The sequence below is a fragment of the Orbicella franksi genome, chromosome 10 (assembly GCF_964199315.1).
Source record: "Orbicella franksi chromosome 10, jaOrbFran1.1, whole genome shotgun sequence".
Taxonomy (NCBI): domain Eukaryota; kingdom Metazoa; phylum Cnidaria; class Anthozoa; order Scleractinia; family Merulinidae; genus Orbicella; species Orbicella franksi.
Window position 1 is genome coordinate 23,938,237 of NC_138154.1, and position 16,079 is coordinate 23,954,315.

Consider the following 16,079-nt stretch of genomic DNA (forward strand, 5'->3'; position numbering starts at 1 on the left):
AGAGCCCCATTGTAATATTAATTTGAAGACAAAAGATGATTTACACAGCGAGGAAATTAACTTTGTTCTGTTGCGAGTCAATTTAACCACAGCTTTAAACGAGAGGCAACTGCGTTTTTTTTAATTGAAATCCATTGAATGATGAATCATTCCGAAACAGCAATAAAAGGTACCGACGTAGGTCAAGCACATTAACACTTTGCTTTCCTAGGGTCCAACTTCAAAGTACTTGTGCAAATGGCTTTAAATGGCGGCCGAGAGAACTTTAGCATTTCCAGTCAAAGATCCTTAGGCGAAAAGCAAAAAAAGTGAATTTATACAGGAAAAACAAGAAACAAAACAAAGCAAAATAAAACAAACTAAAAAAAAAAAAAACCAAAAGACATGCACTACTCTCAAAATTCACCGCAGAGCGTAATATTGGTTCAAAATTCAACAAAACTACTGGAAAATATGCACACAAAAATAACCTGTGTATTATTAAAGTTAGTAATGAATTGTTTTCACATTTCCCGTTTGCAGTTAGTACAGATAATGACGGTCTGTCAAACAAGTTGTTTTTGCTTTCATCATATGAAGAGATATTTGGCGCGGTCAAATCAATTGATAACAATTACCAAATGTAAGCGAAATATTGTTATGTGAGCGAATTCCGCCTGCTTACAGCTTATTTCACCTATGAACAGCAACAATGTAGCAAAATTTCACAATTCACTTAAAAAGAAAATTGTCCACCGATGGACACTGAGATGAAATCGTCTAATCTCTGTAAATATCCTGAAGGAGACTTCAAAATAAGAAACAATCGCGCTAGGGGGTGTTTTAACAAAGGTCTTTTCTCTGGTTTTTAACTTGGCCGCATTCTTTCCGCTTGGTGGGTTCACCGCACAGCGATATCACACACGTGACGTCACCGTTGTCATGTACACATTACACCAAGCCCTTTGACGTCACCAACATACTACCATGACAAGTTTGGTCCATGTTCTTACACTCTCTTTCGGCGATTTTTTTATCTTCAAAAATGTTTTAACCGCATTTTTTTCTTGATATATATTTAAGGAAGTTCTCGAAACATGTCATAACTGAATTTCACCACAAAGGACCCACCGTGCATATGTTATCGGCACGTAAACTGCTCTTAAAAAGTTAAATAATTAAAGACGTTCAAGTCTGTAGCACTCAAGATGATGCCCTTCCAAATGATGACGGAATGTTTTAAGATCTTAAGGACATGTTGTCTCAAAGGTAACATCGTCAGTCGCTTAAGAAAATGCTGTTTCTAGAAGTAATAATAAACAACCAGCGATTTTGATTTCTCAGCAGTTCTGAAGGGTCAAAGAACTCGTAGATTTTCCCACCAACTAGCCAAAAATATAGTCCGGCCGGAATCGTGGTCAAGTGGAAATCCCTGCACTGGTGGAGCCATGAACAATTTCAACATTGCAGAAACTACAAGATCTGTGACCGGCCATAGTAACTATGGACCGGCAAACTTGTCGAAATCTAGTGTAGGTAAATCAGTGTTTTATTGTTTCGCCGCTAACTTGAAAAGAATCGCGTGTATTTCAGTGCGGACGTTGCAGGTTACCTTGAGTTCGGAACTTCGAGGGGTTTATTATTCGCAGAATTGGAACCGATTCTCTCTTCCGCCGCTACCTTTGATAAAAAGTGTTTTCTATCCATGATATAACCGAATTGTTTTGTTTTATTGTGCAAGTCTAAATTTAGGTTTACAAAAAAAGAATTAAAACATTAAATTAAGGTAAATTGTAAGGTCATGTGAACTCATTTCAAAGTTTTCCTCAGCCGTTTATGAAAGGCAAGGTCTTGAAGAACGCGGCGAGCTAAAGTAACCATTTTATTGTTTTGCATATTGACTAGACCGAAACTAGCGCTTTTGGAGTATTGAGTGTTTTTTTGCAAACGTAACCAAAAGTATGTCATTTTAAAACGCCGCGGTTTACATGTTAATGCACAACTACAACAAAATATCTCTGTAGAGGAATAAAACTTGAGAAACAAAGAATTTCTAAAGGGATATTTCTAATCCGCGTCAAATCAGTTACATAGATTAATCTATTCAAAACTAAAATGGACTTACTTGGATTGGTTTCTTGACAGAATCTGAAGACAAAGGCGAACAGAAGTTAGACTTAACGGAGTGAAGTGAAGGCAAGCAATCAACGTTTCTGCTCACTGCAAATTCAACTTGAAAATGATCTTTCTAACTTCCCTTCCCAACATATTTAACAATTATTCGAGAAGACCTACAATATTGAAAACCATCTTTCCAAATTACATATTAATAGCAGCTGTTTTCTACTAGGTGCGACCTTTCTTTTAAGTTTAATCGGCTAAAATAGATACTACAACGATTTTTCCTGCAACAATGCTAAAACAAAAACCTCAAAAAATCGTCAATCCCATTTTCCAATCCTTTTAGCACAAAAATGCGCGCACTTCTACCGGAATTTGTAATGTGTATATCGCGAAGTTATACTTTCGTCACACCAAAAGTATCCTACTTAAAATTACTTAGCCCTGGACATACGAATCATCGTAATCATTAATACAGACTTATTCATCAATGAAAGGTCGATTTGAAGCTTAAGGACTACGTTATGTGAACTTTTTGCAGCTCAGACGCCGTTTAAATTGCCATACCTGATGAAATTTCGGGAACGGAAAGACGACTATGTAAAGTCCTTTGCCTTTCGCTGCAGTCGGACGAACTCCGTTGAACTGTGTCCTAAATGAAAACAACAAAGACGTGATGTGAATCTATAGCAAGATAATTCCAAAGCAATCAATGTGTTCGGCCTTATTGTTTTCAGCTAAATCTCGCTACCTCCAAAGACATGGTTCTTATTTCCGCTAGGGACGAACACTAGGTGAACTCACAGTGGAGTTAAGCTCGCTCACAAAGCGACTGATATTGTACGCACAGTCCAACATAACCTAATAAATTCAACGAAGCCATATCGCGGAATTTGGACCACGTATCGCATGCGGTTACGGTGAAAACACTGAAACGAGAAAATGAAACATGCAACTTACAGCACGTAAGGTTCAGCGTGGAAACAGAGAATGTAAAACATGTTTGAGTCAACATGAATCAGGAAGCAAATTGACATTCATATCTACACACGTCACGCCATGCAAATAAAAGCTTCGGACAAAAGCACCCTCACCTTTGTTTGCGTGAGTTTCAAGTTATCCTTTCCATGCGGGGTCGTTAGCATCTCTTTGAATGCTGTGGGAGGAACAAGTCACAAGCGGGACTTAGGACTTTCGCTTTAAAAAATGGATTTCTCTTTGTTCGCTGGATCACGCACTTTGCGGACCGTTTTAACTACCAAAGCGGCAAAGCTTTCTTTGTAAAGGAAAGTTTTTTATTGAATCCAATTTGACAATCATAAGAAGTGCAAACAAGAATAAGAACAATAAAATTAAAACACAGAGGACTGCTGGCTTCGTTCAAGCGTGACAAAACATTTCCAGAAAATTCATTCGAGAGGGAAATGGGGAAAAGGGCTTATTTCACTTTCCTCTTTGTAAAATCGTTTGCGCAACCCGAGAAAATTTAAAAAAAAAAGAACAACAGAGAGATTATTCCACGTTTTTTAAAGTGACAAAATGCAAAAAAAAAAAAAAAAAAAAAAAAAAATCGCAGCAAGTCGTTACACGAACGGCGCTTAAAATCACAGCAATTATTGAAAACAAGGCAGAACCGAAATAATTATAAAACTGATCTACGTGACCGCGAAAAACAAAAGAACAATTATCTACCCAGCAACGGAAGAGAACCCAAAGGCACTTTTGCACAACTAAAATGTTTCAATGGACGATTGAAATCACCGCTCATTGAAATCGACTGTGCAAACGCGCCTTCCAAACATGAATTGTCTCACAGATGCGCGAGGAGTCATGTGCGCGCGCTAACTCACGTTTAGGTCAATTGGTTTGCATCTCTCTTAGCATGATAGGCTAATATTACAGGAAACCTATTTTAACTGTTTTGAAGAAACTGCTACCCGTAGGAAAGACATATTACATTACTTTCCAGTGGAAAACTTGCGATGTTTTTAATCTCCGCAAATGAAATATATCATGTGTACTACGAAATTCTCCTAACCATCTCAAAAGGAAATTTATGACAAATAGCAACAAGAATTAAGGTTTTAATTATAGCACTGATAAGGGAACGCGTTGCACCAACCTGGCACATTCTGCTTGACTAACAACGAAACGTGAATCGCGCTTGACAGAACATCTTTTGCCTAGAGAAAAAAATAGAAACACAAAAAATCACACTCAGCTGTACAGACAACTTCTTCTAAAGCGCGGACGCATTCTTTCCTTCTTAAAGTTTAGAAGTATCTCTTATCAAGGCTGCAAAAAACTTAAAGAAACGAATGAAGTAAGAACCAAGTTCGCCAGGCCACTTTACACTCCGTTTACATAGAGGACGAGTATCCGGGTTCGTAACAGATCTATTTTTGGTACCAATCCAAAATAACAGCATCCCGGTTTGGTCGAAACTCTGAATCTGCAATCCGCCTTTGTATGCAGATAGTGTAATTTCGCAATGTTAAGTAATATACACAAGTCAGTAGACACAATTTGGATTATCGATGTGTGGAAATTGATGTGAATTTGAATACCCTTTTAATGCAAACACATAGGAATCCAAATACGCTGTATGTATAGGTGATCGTGTGAATGTGAGTTTAATTAAGAATTTACACCACGAGTGATATTTGAAAATTCTATCAAAATTGTGCGAGCCTTTAGGCGAGAGCAACCTGAAAGAATTTTCAAATATCCCGAGTAGTGTAAGTCCTTTATTGCTCGAGCTTTCATACGATTCTCGTTTGTTATATATGAATTGATCTGCTATCAGCCAGTCACAATGAAGTAATGTTCCCACTCATATAACAAAATAAGATATATCCGGAAAAAACTATCCACTAGTATGAACATACTCTTGAAGAAGTATTAGCCAGGGGTGGTGAATATAGATAACTTTAGCATAGTTTTTCAAGTTCGGCGTTCGATATCCGTCTCACTTGTCTCCAATCTTAGCTTTATCATTTCTCACTTGGTATCCTTATACCACACGGTACTGTTAATTTGAGGTGGGTCTTTTTAATTCAAAAGGGAAGTTTGCAAACCACTCAAAGACTGAGCTAGTAGATGAATAAATATCTTGTTTAAGAGTCAGTGAAGAAAATACATCAAAGCCGTCGGAGAATTAGACGTACAAGTTAAATACCAGTTATTTTTTCAGTGTAATATATATTTTTTGGCATTGCTTACCTTTATATTCGAGATGTTTTCAAAGTTAGTTCCATTAACTTCAAGAACCTGAAAAGAAAAATAAGCGTTTACGTTACAATGCACAAAAGCATAATTTCATCGTGAACGCTACAGTTAGAAAAAAAGTTACGAACCTGGTCCCCTCGCCTGACACCTGCTTCTGATGCCTTCGAGTCCTCCTCAACCTGAAAACAAGAAATTAAATCTTAAAAAATAGTTACAAAACCAAGGAATCTACCCAAGGAGCAGCGTAACGAGTAGATCAACACTTCAATTCCTTTTAAAACAATCACACCTTGCTGTTTTGCTTTTGCCAAGCTCTAAATTTAGTCCAACATAACACTCGTCTAAGGCGCTATAAAATCAGCCAATCAGATGCTAAAAACTACTCGCGTATTAGGTCACGGGACATTTCCCGCGCTAACCGCTGGCCGGTCACTTGCTTTTTTAATAAGTACTCTCTCGTTTTCTGCAGTAATTCGTGCGGTGTCTGGAATGGTTTCGTTAAACTAGAGCGGTTTTCAATTGAGTGTTGAAAGTAATCAGGCGATTACTTTGGTTTTGGTTTTACCACGGTTTCCGATTGGATGAGTAGTCTAATTGGTAAGTGATTGGTTTTGGTTTTGGTTTTAAGACAGTCAATTGAAAACTGCTTTGAACAAAACTTATCTCATCCCATTTGGCCAATCATGAATAACTCAGTGAAAGAGCGCAAGAGCCGGCGCAAGAGCCAATCAGAACTTGCAGCCAGCGCCAAGCGCGGGAAAGCACGCGTTAGCCAAGCCACGAATGGTTTTAGATTTGCTCCTGAAGATTCTCTTACCTTGGATATAAAAATACCAAAACCAGATTCTTTGCCGCCGGCAATTGTAAAACCGAGAGGCATATCTCTTGACGAACGATCCTGAAAAATACATGAAGAATACACGAGCAGAGATTACTACACATCGTGAAGTTGGAGCCTGTTTTAATTCCCATTGGAATCTAAACTAAAGAAGTGACCTACCATTGTGATGCGGCGAGACTTTGCTTTAGCTGCGCATGCTATGTTTAAGAGTCCAAGCTGACCACTCATTTGCTGTTTGAACGAAAAAGACAGAGATTAAAAACGCGATTACAATGGCACTTTGGTCCAATGTTGGTTACTGTATGTATTGAAACAAGAAGCTTGGCGGTCCCCTGGAAATGAAACCAAGGCCTGTTTCAAACGACTTGTTTTAGCATCTACTGAGCTTCGTAGCGGTTTCAAACGACAAACTCGGTTAAATTCTGCTGTAAATGTGGATTTAAGTCGAAGACGAACACACGAATGAAATAAAAAACAAAGTGATTTGCACAGCAATACAAACTATATGTAATAATAACTACCACAATTTAAACAATAGCCCTGCTGGGCAAAAAAACCTTATCAAAGTTAAGTCCAGTTGTCGAACTTAAGGCTTCAGACGTCTTCTACATATTGGACCAAATTTCTGTAATGGTTTGGTACGCATTATGCCGTTTGATCGGTGAAAAGTAAACATGGTTCTACTTTATTCTTCGTAAAATTGTTTATTTACGTTGAGACTTCAGTAACCGACTGTCTGGACATCACATACCCTGATACGAACGAGCGCTGTTTAAATTTAGCAAATCTTGGTAAATTTTTCGATTCTTATCTAGTAGAACCAATAAGAATACGGGAGCACGCTAGAGCTTTCCTATTAAAGATTGCCATGTCAGCCTGTCGCCATAACGATGCTTCATGTCGCTAGGCAACTTCCGTGATGACAGATCCAAGCAACAGGGTTACTGGCTTCATAAACAAATTTACGTTAGACGTGGGGTAAACAAGAAAGCAAATAGGAAAACGTAGAGTAATTTGATTGCTACATGTAGGTGAATATCTGGACTCGGCAGTTACACACAAGAAAGAACACACTTAAGGTATGGCACATTTCTCCTGTTCACCTGTTGCTCGAGGCCCTTTTCGAAGGTCTCCAGGTAATTCTCCATATCAGCGTCCCTTTCAAAGTCGCTATAATGATTATTGACCCAGAGAAGCATTGCGCGCGTCACCTGCAATCAACAACCAATCAAATGTCAATCAATCAAGCGTCAACCAATCAAATGTCAGTCAACCAAGGGTCAACCCATCAAATGTCAACCAATCAAGTGTCCATCAATTAAGTGCCAACCAACCAAATGTCAATCAATCAAGAGTCCATCAATCAAATGTCAATCAAGTGACAATCAATCAAGTGTCAACCAATGAACTAAAATTACGAACGGAAATAATTTGCGCTGACTGGACAATCAAGAGATGGTTTCCGCACTGCTTGCAGAGTCAAGTCTCAGGAGAGGAAAAAAAAAGAAATCTTACCTTGTCTCTGAATGGTCTTTCAAGGAACCAGTTTAGTAACTGACTGCAGATCTGTGACGGACGATCTAAGAAAGTTTTGTACGTCAGTAGCAGATCCTCCACATACGTTGGGTCGATTGCCGAGTGATCTGCGACTACGTGACTTATCAGCTTCTGAGGGGTTGCCTGATGAAAACAATCAAAATAGAATTTACAAAGGATGAAAATCATTCCTTGTCTCTTATTTCAGGGGTTGGAATTCTGTTCAAATCCAGAGACAAGATGAGGCAAGTTTCCTGATGGATCATAACACTGGCAGCTAAAAGTATAGCTACTCACTCCTGGATGGGATGCAAATTGATTTCCCCTGTATCTTACTAGGTTGCTTTTCACTAATTCTTTGCGGGTTGCCATTTATACTCCAGGGCCGGGTTGTTCAAGGCCCGATAAACTAACCCAGGATTAGCGAGAATTTTGATTTTAGTTTTGCAACTTTTCGGTGAGTTTTTCTGTTTACAATGTTTGTCTTTCAGTTTTGAGTTTGAATGATCTCAAACTACAAAAAACATAAGCAGTGAAAAACATTTTTATACAAGACAAATTAATATCTCGGTTAACTTTTAATCCTGGATTAGCGTTAATAGGCTTTCGAACAACGCGGCCCAGGGTGGAGAAGGGCACTGTGAGAATAAACTGTCTCTTCTATGAGCACAACATGAGAACAATGGCAGAACTCTCGACATTATTGACAAGCAGTAAAAGGTAGGATGCTTAAATGTCTCCTTGTCATACGGCACCGTGTACTTTCCCCTTTGGTCTTAACGCAGAAGGTTACTTACTTCAGAAATTCGACTCAATCTACAACAGTACAAGATTTGTTTCTTGTTTTAGTTTTGCCATTTATAAATACAAAAACAACACATCAAGGAACTAGTTTAGTACCTGACCACAGATCAATAACTGACTGCAACTGACTGACTGCATCGTTCTAATGTTGTGTTCTTGGAAGAGACAGTTTACTCTCACAGTGCCCGTCCCCACCCTGGCATATAAATGGTAACTCGCAAAGACTGAAGAATCAAAAAGAAAAAGTCTTCTCCAGTGCCGAATTTTGAAAAATTTGCGATTCGCAAACTCGAATAGTGACTGTTGCTAGGTGACCAACCTTGATGACCACGTGACCCTGCCTGCTTCCTCCGTCAGTTTTCCTAAACTCTGTTACCATGACAATCTCCCCATTTTCCTCAATGCATTGAATGCTCCTCTCCCCTTGAGTTAGAATTCTGTAGTAATCTGCCTGCGCCACGCACACAAACTGAAATTAAAGAAAAAAATAATAATTCCAGGTCAACTCAAAGAGCCTGTCGCGAAGGCTATTTAAGGTTTTGTTATCAACTCTGCACAATGCAATGGAACCGAGTTTGATCTTCTTAAAGCCACTGCTTGCTATCAGACTCTCAAAGCTGATCGGCTTTAATTACCTGGCAGTCATCAACACGAGTCTTCATGACTCCTCTATGACGCATCTTTTTCAGAGTAGGCTCCACGCCAAAACTGTCTCCCAGGTGCAGGGTAAGCGGCTCCTCCCCAGGGACAAGAATCTCCACTGAACCATTGAGAATTACAGACCAGGAGTCCAGCTGCAAGGACATGAATAGATGTAAATAGTAATTCCTTTTAATGATTTCAATAGATTTCTTTTAATACTAGTTTAGAGAACTTGGTAGCATATCCGCAGTTAGTCTCCTTCGCAGCCGTTATTAGGGTCGTCACGCAACGCTTATCACCAATAACGGCTGCGAAGGAGACAAATCTGTAGTTAGCTTAGCTACCTTCTAAAGTCGAGATTATTCTTCATACGAGTCATAGGTCTTATGAGGACACTATCATGTGACTGACTACGAAAGGCCAAAACCTAAAAGACATGCTTCCATTGATGGAAACCTAACTATAATGGTCTAGTTTAGTTAATACGTTCTATAGAGGTGCACTGGAGACATAAAAGGAGTGTTATAAGGGCTAGGCATAGAAAGGCATGCAGTCGGCGGTTGCGTCACAAGTCGTAAACATTTGTAGCTTAGGCGCAGAGGTTTCTCATTTCTGTACGCAGAATAAACTAACAGTACTAATCTTCTAGTGGACATCAAACAGCCCTTCTTAATTTTCACTTAATCCATGCATAACACAGGACGTTAGGGGAACATGCGACTCGCCCCTTAGTATTTGCGGTTTATCTGTTGCTCTCGCTTTTTTTTTTTTTTTTTTCCTGCTCCGCCTCGTGGCCTATCTCTTCAATGAGAACTTTACAAACCTCCTCTTCATTCTCCATGACTGTAGATCCTGCCTTGTCTACAACAGCAAACACCATAACAGCACACAGCTCCTGCCGGACATTCATGGTCATGTTGGCAAAAGCCTGAATGTGGAAACAGCAGCATGATCAGTAAATGAACCTGATAGTAAAACGCACGACAATGACCTATCCACTCCTAACCCAAAACAACAACCTAAAGAGGTTCATCTTTCAAATCGGAAGAAACGCAAAGTGACGATTTTCGTCTAGTAAGGATAAAGAACTCAAGTATTTAATGTCAAGAAGACAAGAAGGTTATGATTAACACCGTTAAATGAACTACAAACTTGAGGCATCCCGGCTGTATTTTAACATGTGCAATGGACCCATGTGTTATTCCGGACACTGTGTGATTCTCAATTTGTTTTCTTCGAAGGAGAAGTCATTTTTACCTAAAACTATCCTGTGTAGTATGGCGGGCTCCCATTAGATTTGTATAGATAACAGATATTTCCCTATCGCAACAAATTCAGTCTGATATAGGTGATAAATACCCTGTTTGGTAAACAACAACAACCACCAGTCAACGTGGTTGTCAGGAAGGCGTTTCAATGCATATGTTAGCTGCGGCCTTGCCTTGATTGCGAAAAGATTTAGTACAAAGACGCAAAAACTTACTGGCAGATGTTGCATGAAATCCAACAAAGCCTCTGTAGATGGAAGGAAACAACCAAAGTGTTAAGAAGACAGTTCCGAAGTGGCGTGACGTGCGAATAGCGCGCGCACACGGAAACATTTTGAATTTAAGTTACGCGTACGTTAGTTGCGCTGACGAATTTAAGTTGAATTTAAGTTTAAGTTGCGTGGAAGCTTACGAATTTAAGTTGCGTGGACGTTTATCGACAGAGTTTTGGACAGTTTCCAGTGAGCATGTTGTTGTGCCTTTTAGAGAGTTTTGTGCCGTTTAGAGTGTACCGTTTTACCGATTTTGAAGTGTTTTGGTCGAGTGCCGTTTCCGTTTACAGCTCACGAACACAAAGTTTATCATATACATTCGTAACACGTTTAAAAGAACAATTCAAACAAATGTGCAACTTACGGATGTCACTTTCTGTGCGATCTGATGGCTCTTTCTCCAGGCAGTCTCGCACAACATCACGCACCATTAAAGACTGAGAGAAAAACATAGACGGATGATACACCATTAGTACTTTATGGATGAGTACTTTTAATAGAAAGATACAGGTAGGTCCGTAATATGTACATAGAACAGCAGCCCTGTCATAAAGTTTTGCAGTACTGAAAGGCCGAGATGTATTTGATTTGTGAACTCCAGAGTGCAGTACGGGCGGCAGGTAATTGGCTGGAGTCGGCAAAATTGCCGGTACATTTGGACAGGGCTAATAATAATGGTACGCCTAGTTCTATTTGATCTGCAAAACCACCGTGCACATATAACTGTGTAAGGGACAAAGAAGCTCGTTGCATTTGACTTCCACTTGCAGTTTTACACTCCATAAATATACAGAGACAACAGATTATTACGAATTGACCAAAACTGAGAAATGGCAAACAACATACCTCTCGTGAAGAATGTGACTCTTCCTCTTCATCATCTTCATCAGAATCAACTGAAGAAAAGCACAAAAACTTGTCACATTGTGAATATTAACAGTTAAATTGTGGACATCAAAAAAGTCAGTGAGCAACTCTATGGGCAGTTACAGAGTCATAACTCTATCTCTAGTGCCATAACTCTATCTCTAGTGCCATGAGCAATTAGGTCATGTGTCCATTTTACAAGCCGCTCAATCCAGATCAGTCCTATTCATCCTATTTGCTGTGTCAAAGGGCTGGCGATCGAAACTTCAGTTTCACACTTTTGCTATGGCGGTTAATTCACCGCTGCAACTTCAATTGATAACTAGCTAAGTTTTGTTTTCAATCCAAAGTCGAATACTCTTAAGCCACTGGGGATGAATTTTGAAATTGTCACTTTATTATACAATTTAAAGGTCCACTTTAACTTACCGATACTCTCAACCAAGCCTGTAAGATCCAACTCGAGGTTGTTTAGAGATGACGAGTCTGACGCACGTCTTTTCATATTCTTGTCACTTTGCAAAATGATTTCTTTGACATGTTGAAGTTCCATGGGTAACTGATGATAAAACAAAACATACACTGCTGTTTATGATCACAAGACTTCTACAGCTTTTTACTTCATGGCTGAACTGCTCCGCGATGAAAAGGACAGTTCTGATTGGTTCTCTTAGCGGTCCGTATTGCATAATTTGGACCGTTCACGAATTACTTTCGGCGATTCGTTTTTTCAATTCACTGCATTCGCGTCGGCTACAAGAATTTAATTCGAGTTTTGATTGGCTCACTGGAATGTGCGTGTTTTGTGATTGGACGGAGAGATTACTTTGGTTTTGGTTTTACGAAACTCAATTGAAAACAGCTCAAACACCTGTAGGGTTCTACAGAAGGATTCTTTTCTCCTTCCTGAATGTAATTATCACACTGCAATCACACAGACATTACTTGTTCATCATCTGGTATTGGTCCTCCTATCCTATAGTCCTGTGTTTCCAGAGCAAGAAGTCGCTCCAGATCATTCTTGGAGTACGAACGTCGTATAAATGGCTGGAACAGTTCCGAGTTTGGAAAATCAATCTATTGTCAAAGCAAAAAACATGTCTTAAATGACGGCTCTTCTATGTTTTGCTAGTCTCCTTCGCAGCCGGTTTTTGGCATGACACGCAACGCTTCCTCCAAAGAAACGTTGGGGGCGTTGCGTGACATCCCAAAAAACGGCTGCAAAGGAGACTAATGTTTATATGGATAACATGAAGTTAGTATCTCACTGATTTAGTCAGCGCCAGTGCCTGGCGTTTGCCACTTCCGGGGTTCCTATGAAACCCTCCATGCCTTTATTGCTACATAGAGAACCTCACATACCAACCCTTAAGGTACAAGTACTTTACCCAAGATCATATTTTGGGATTGAGTTTTACTGGCATATGTGGCAATTTTCTACCTCTACTATCATTCACTGCCAAGTCTGCAACATAGCACCCTCTCAGCCACTTGTGTTGCCCGTAACAGTGCAGGATGTGGCTTATCCCCCCAGGGGGAGAGGGTTACTCCCAAATATATATAAGCTATATGAGCACACAAATGTGGTGCTGTGAAGGGTATGGTTTTCAGGAAGTGTGTTATGGGAATCTTAGGGTATAGAAATCAGACAGTTGTGGTCTAGAATATTGTAGAATGAGTATTATAAACCTGAAAGGTAGCCAGTGCATAAATAAATTTAGTCTACAACAGGGTTCTTCACCTGGTGTTCTAAAATAGAACTTGAAACTTGAAAGTGACTTCGCAAAACATGGTTTAGTTAACATAATGATAGACTGAGATAGTGATGAAAAGCGATTGGAAAGGGGTGAGAGTTTGAGTGTCCCAGAGGGCACACTCCCACCCAAAGATTTACATGGTACCACCCGCGAGGCTTATCCTGACCCCACGCAAAGCTAGCTGTAAAATGATTTGACCTACCACAATCAATTCAGAATATTCAAGCACAAGGCAATCAGTTCCTCTTTTTCCATTGGTGCTGAGTGGTTGTTTGCCAAAGCTTGAAGAAAAAATTATCATCAATGACTATTGCAAACTAAAGGAATATATGAAAGGTGAATTGATCAACATGACACGAGGGTGGGACAAAAAAAAATCTGAGTCCCCAACAGGAATCGAACCCATGACCTCCCGAACACCGGGCGGCCACTCTATCCACTGAGCTGCAAGGACTCATGGAGAACAAGGTCATTTAACTGAGTTCATATGTGACAGGCTTCCTGCATACTGCTAGGATCGGCACTGTCAAAGTCATCAGGAGTAGTGATAAGTGAATAAAGATGGTGAATTTTAAGCTCAGTAATGAAATGTGCTCCAGAGGTCATGGGTTCGATTCCTGTACGGGACTCAGACTTTTTCTTTGTCCCATGCTCATGTCATGTTGATCAATTCACCTTTCACATTTCATTACCAACCTTAAAATTCATCATCTTTATTCACTTATGACTAAAAGAATATACATGTAACGTGTGCTGATTTATGTTAGGATATACATAATGTAACTAGAAATACATGAATGTACACACAGTTGGAAAAAGACTTACAATCATGTACATCAGGTTTACATGCATTTATCGTAAAGTACCTGTCCATCAATTGAATTATTATTTAAAAAATGTCTTTTACAGTGGAACCCAAATACAGCAAAGAGCTCAGGGACTGACAATATCACCTGGAGCTACATGTAATAATAAATATAATAATTTTATTACTTATATAGCACAAAATTCATTAGAATATATGATCTACATGCTCTTTACAGACACTATAAAATATAAAAATCGTATCTACATGTGTATGAAAAACTAAGAAATCAAACAAATTAAATCTAAGAAAAGTACCCTTGCTTAAATAGGAGTGTTTTAAGTCCTCTCTTAAAAGTATTAATATTGTCCACTGCCCTAAGGCTAGGTGGCAAAGTATTCCATAGAGCTGGCATGGTCACAGAGAAAGCTCCGTCACTGGTTGTTCTTGCAGATTTTATTGCAGACTGAGCCAACATATTAGTATCATTAAATCGTAGATCGTCTATTAGATTGTTCTTTAAGAGATAACAGATCACTAAGATAAACTGGTACTAGGCCATGTATAGCCTTAAAAGTCATTAAGTTAATTTTCAAATCAGGTACATGTATGTAGGTGAAAATCAAAAAAGACACAGTAATTAAAATTTATTTAAGCTTGGTCCAGTGGGTAATTGCATTATGAATATTGCAAAAATACAATAAAAATGTGGAGGGGGATCACCATGCTCATGTCTGCAAAACATGAAGCTTACTTAGTTACATGTACAGGCCCAAGTAATCAAAAAGAGGAACTATAATTTATCAAAGCATAGCATTTCTTGCATTTAAGTGTTCCAACCATTTGATCTTAAATATTTAAAAGCCATTTTAGTGAAGGGGAATCAAAACTATGAAACAAATTCAAACACATGCATAAATCCAGCATTTCCTTAAGTACAATCATGTAGCATTCATCACATCACTCAAAAGAAAATATCTCAAAGCAGAATTTTTAACTTTCCATCAAAAAACAATGTGCAGTAGTCAGTCATATGCCACTTAGATTTAGGCATTGAAAGTGAGGGTCACTGTGCTTGTATTGGAGAAAATTGCCATTTGTCTCCCTGAAAGGCTTATCTTGAAGGAGATTCCACAATGTTGTTTGTGTGCATGCACTGATGCCAATGCTAAAGATGCAAGAAATTACGCACAACAAGGAAATCATGTGCAAAGCAATTCAATAAAATCACCTAAGAGTAGCCAGAGTTACATTGTAACACTCAGCATGTCACTGTGTACAGTGGAATCCTAATACTTCAACCTCCAAGGGAAATAAAAAATTATTGGTTTGAAAATCAGGTAGTTCAAGAAATCGAGGGGAGGGAAAGGTGTATAAAGGAGTGCATTACAGGTGTATGTCAAGGTTTGACTTTTTGTGGTTCTCTCAAAGTTGTAAATGAACAGGAGACAATTGCATTCATTAGTGTTTGAATAGACTTTTCGGCATTACATAATCCTTTTGTGTTAGACTTGTTACATTTTTCGCATATATTAGTTCATATATTAGCGGAGCTCCAGCGGCCCAAAGGGCCACCAAGCGGAGCCCCATACTCATATAGGAAAGAGAAGGAAACCCATGAGTTGATTTTCTCATGGTTATCATGGCTAGCGGTATTGCTCATGGGCGCGTACGCACAATGGCGACGACGACGATGGAGTCGCGCAACATGGCGGCCATACTCCAAATAATAGGTTGACAGATATGCAGCCTCGGTTTACCGTGTACTTCTTTGATATTGGATATCCATGTTATGATCAATTGACACCTGTCAAAACAAGGTATCCGCTGACCAGTATCACGTGACCATATTGTGGGCTCAAGTTTATAGCTCATCGAGGTCGAGTGTTTTTTTAAAGTTGACCGCTGACCAAGTGCTGGTTTTCGATTGGATCATGGGCTCATCCCAGGTTAACTTGT

At 39.2% G+C, this 16,079-nt stretch overlaps 1 protein-coding gene across 3 annotated transcripts in view; it reads right to left on the reverse strand.

Annotated features, from left to right (window-relative positions):
• Positions 1–16,079, reverse strand: part of LOC145500851 (rap guanine nucleotide exchange factor 6-like) — a 39,088-nt gene that overhangs the window by 14,593 nt on the left and 8,416 nt on the right. For all 3 annotated transcript variants that reach the window (XM_081480383.1, XM_081480384.1, XM_081480382.1), the window contains 19 exons: positions 13,518–13,596; positions 12,504–12,635; positions 11,988–12,117; positions 11,538–11,587; positions 11,056–11,128; positions 10,635–10,666; positions 9,975–10,079; positions 9,145–9,303; positions 8,829–8,978; positions 7,685–7,849; positions 7,273–7,380; positions 6,329–6,400; positions 6,146–6,226; positions 5,457–5,507; positions 5,323–5,370; positions 4,223–4,283; positions 3,195–3,256; positions 2,668–2,752; positions 2,105–2,127 (listed from right to left, as the gene is read on the reverse strand). In XM_081480383.1, the coding sequence (XP_081336509.1) occupies positions 2,105–2,127; positions 2,668–2,752; positions 3,195–3,256; positions 4,223–4,283; positions 5,323–5,370; positions 5,457–5,507; positions 6,146–6,226; positions 6,329–6,400; positions 7,273–7,380; positions 7,685–7,849; positions 8,829–8,978; positions 9,145–9,303; positions 9,975–10,079; positions 10,635–10,666; positions 11,056–11,128; positions 11,538–11,587; positions 11,988–12,117; positions 12,504–12,635; positions 13,518–13,596 (1,666 nt within the window). The remainder of the gene's footprint in view (positions 1–2,104; positions 2,128–2,667; positions 2,753–3,194; positions 3,257–4,222; positions 4,284–5,322; positions 5,371–5,456; positions 5,508–6,145; positions 6,227–6,328; positions 6,401–7,272; positions 7,381–7,684; positions 7,850–8,828; positions 8,979–9,144; positions 9,304–9,974; positions 10,080–10,634; positions 10,667–11,055; positions 11,129–11,537; positions 11,588–11,987; positions 12,118–12,503; positions 12,636–13,517; positions 13,597–16,079) is intronic.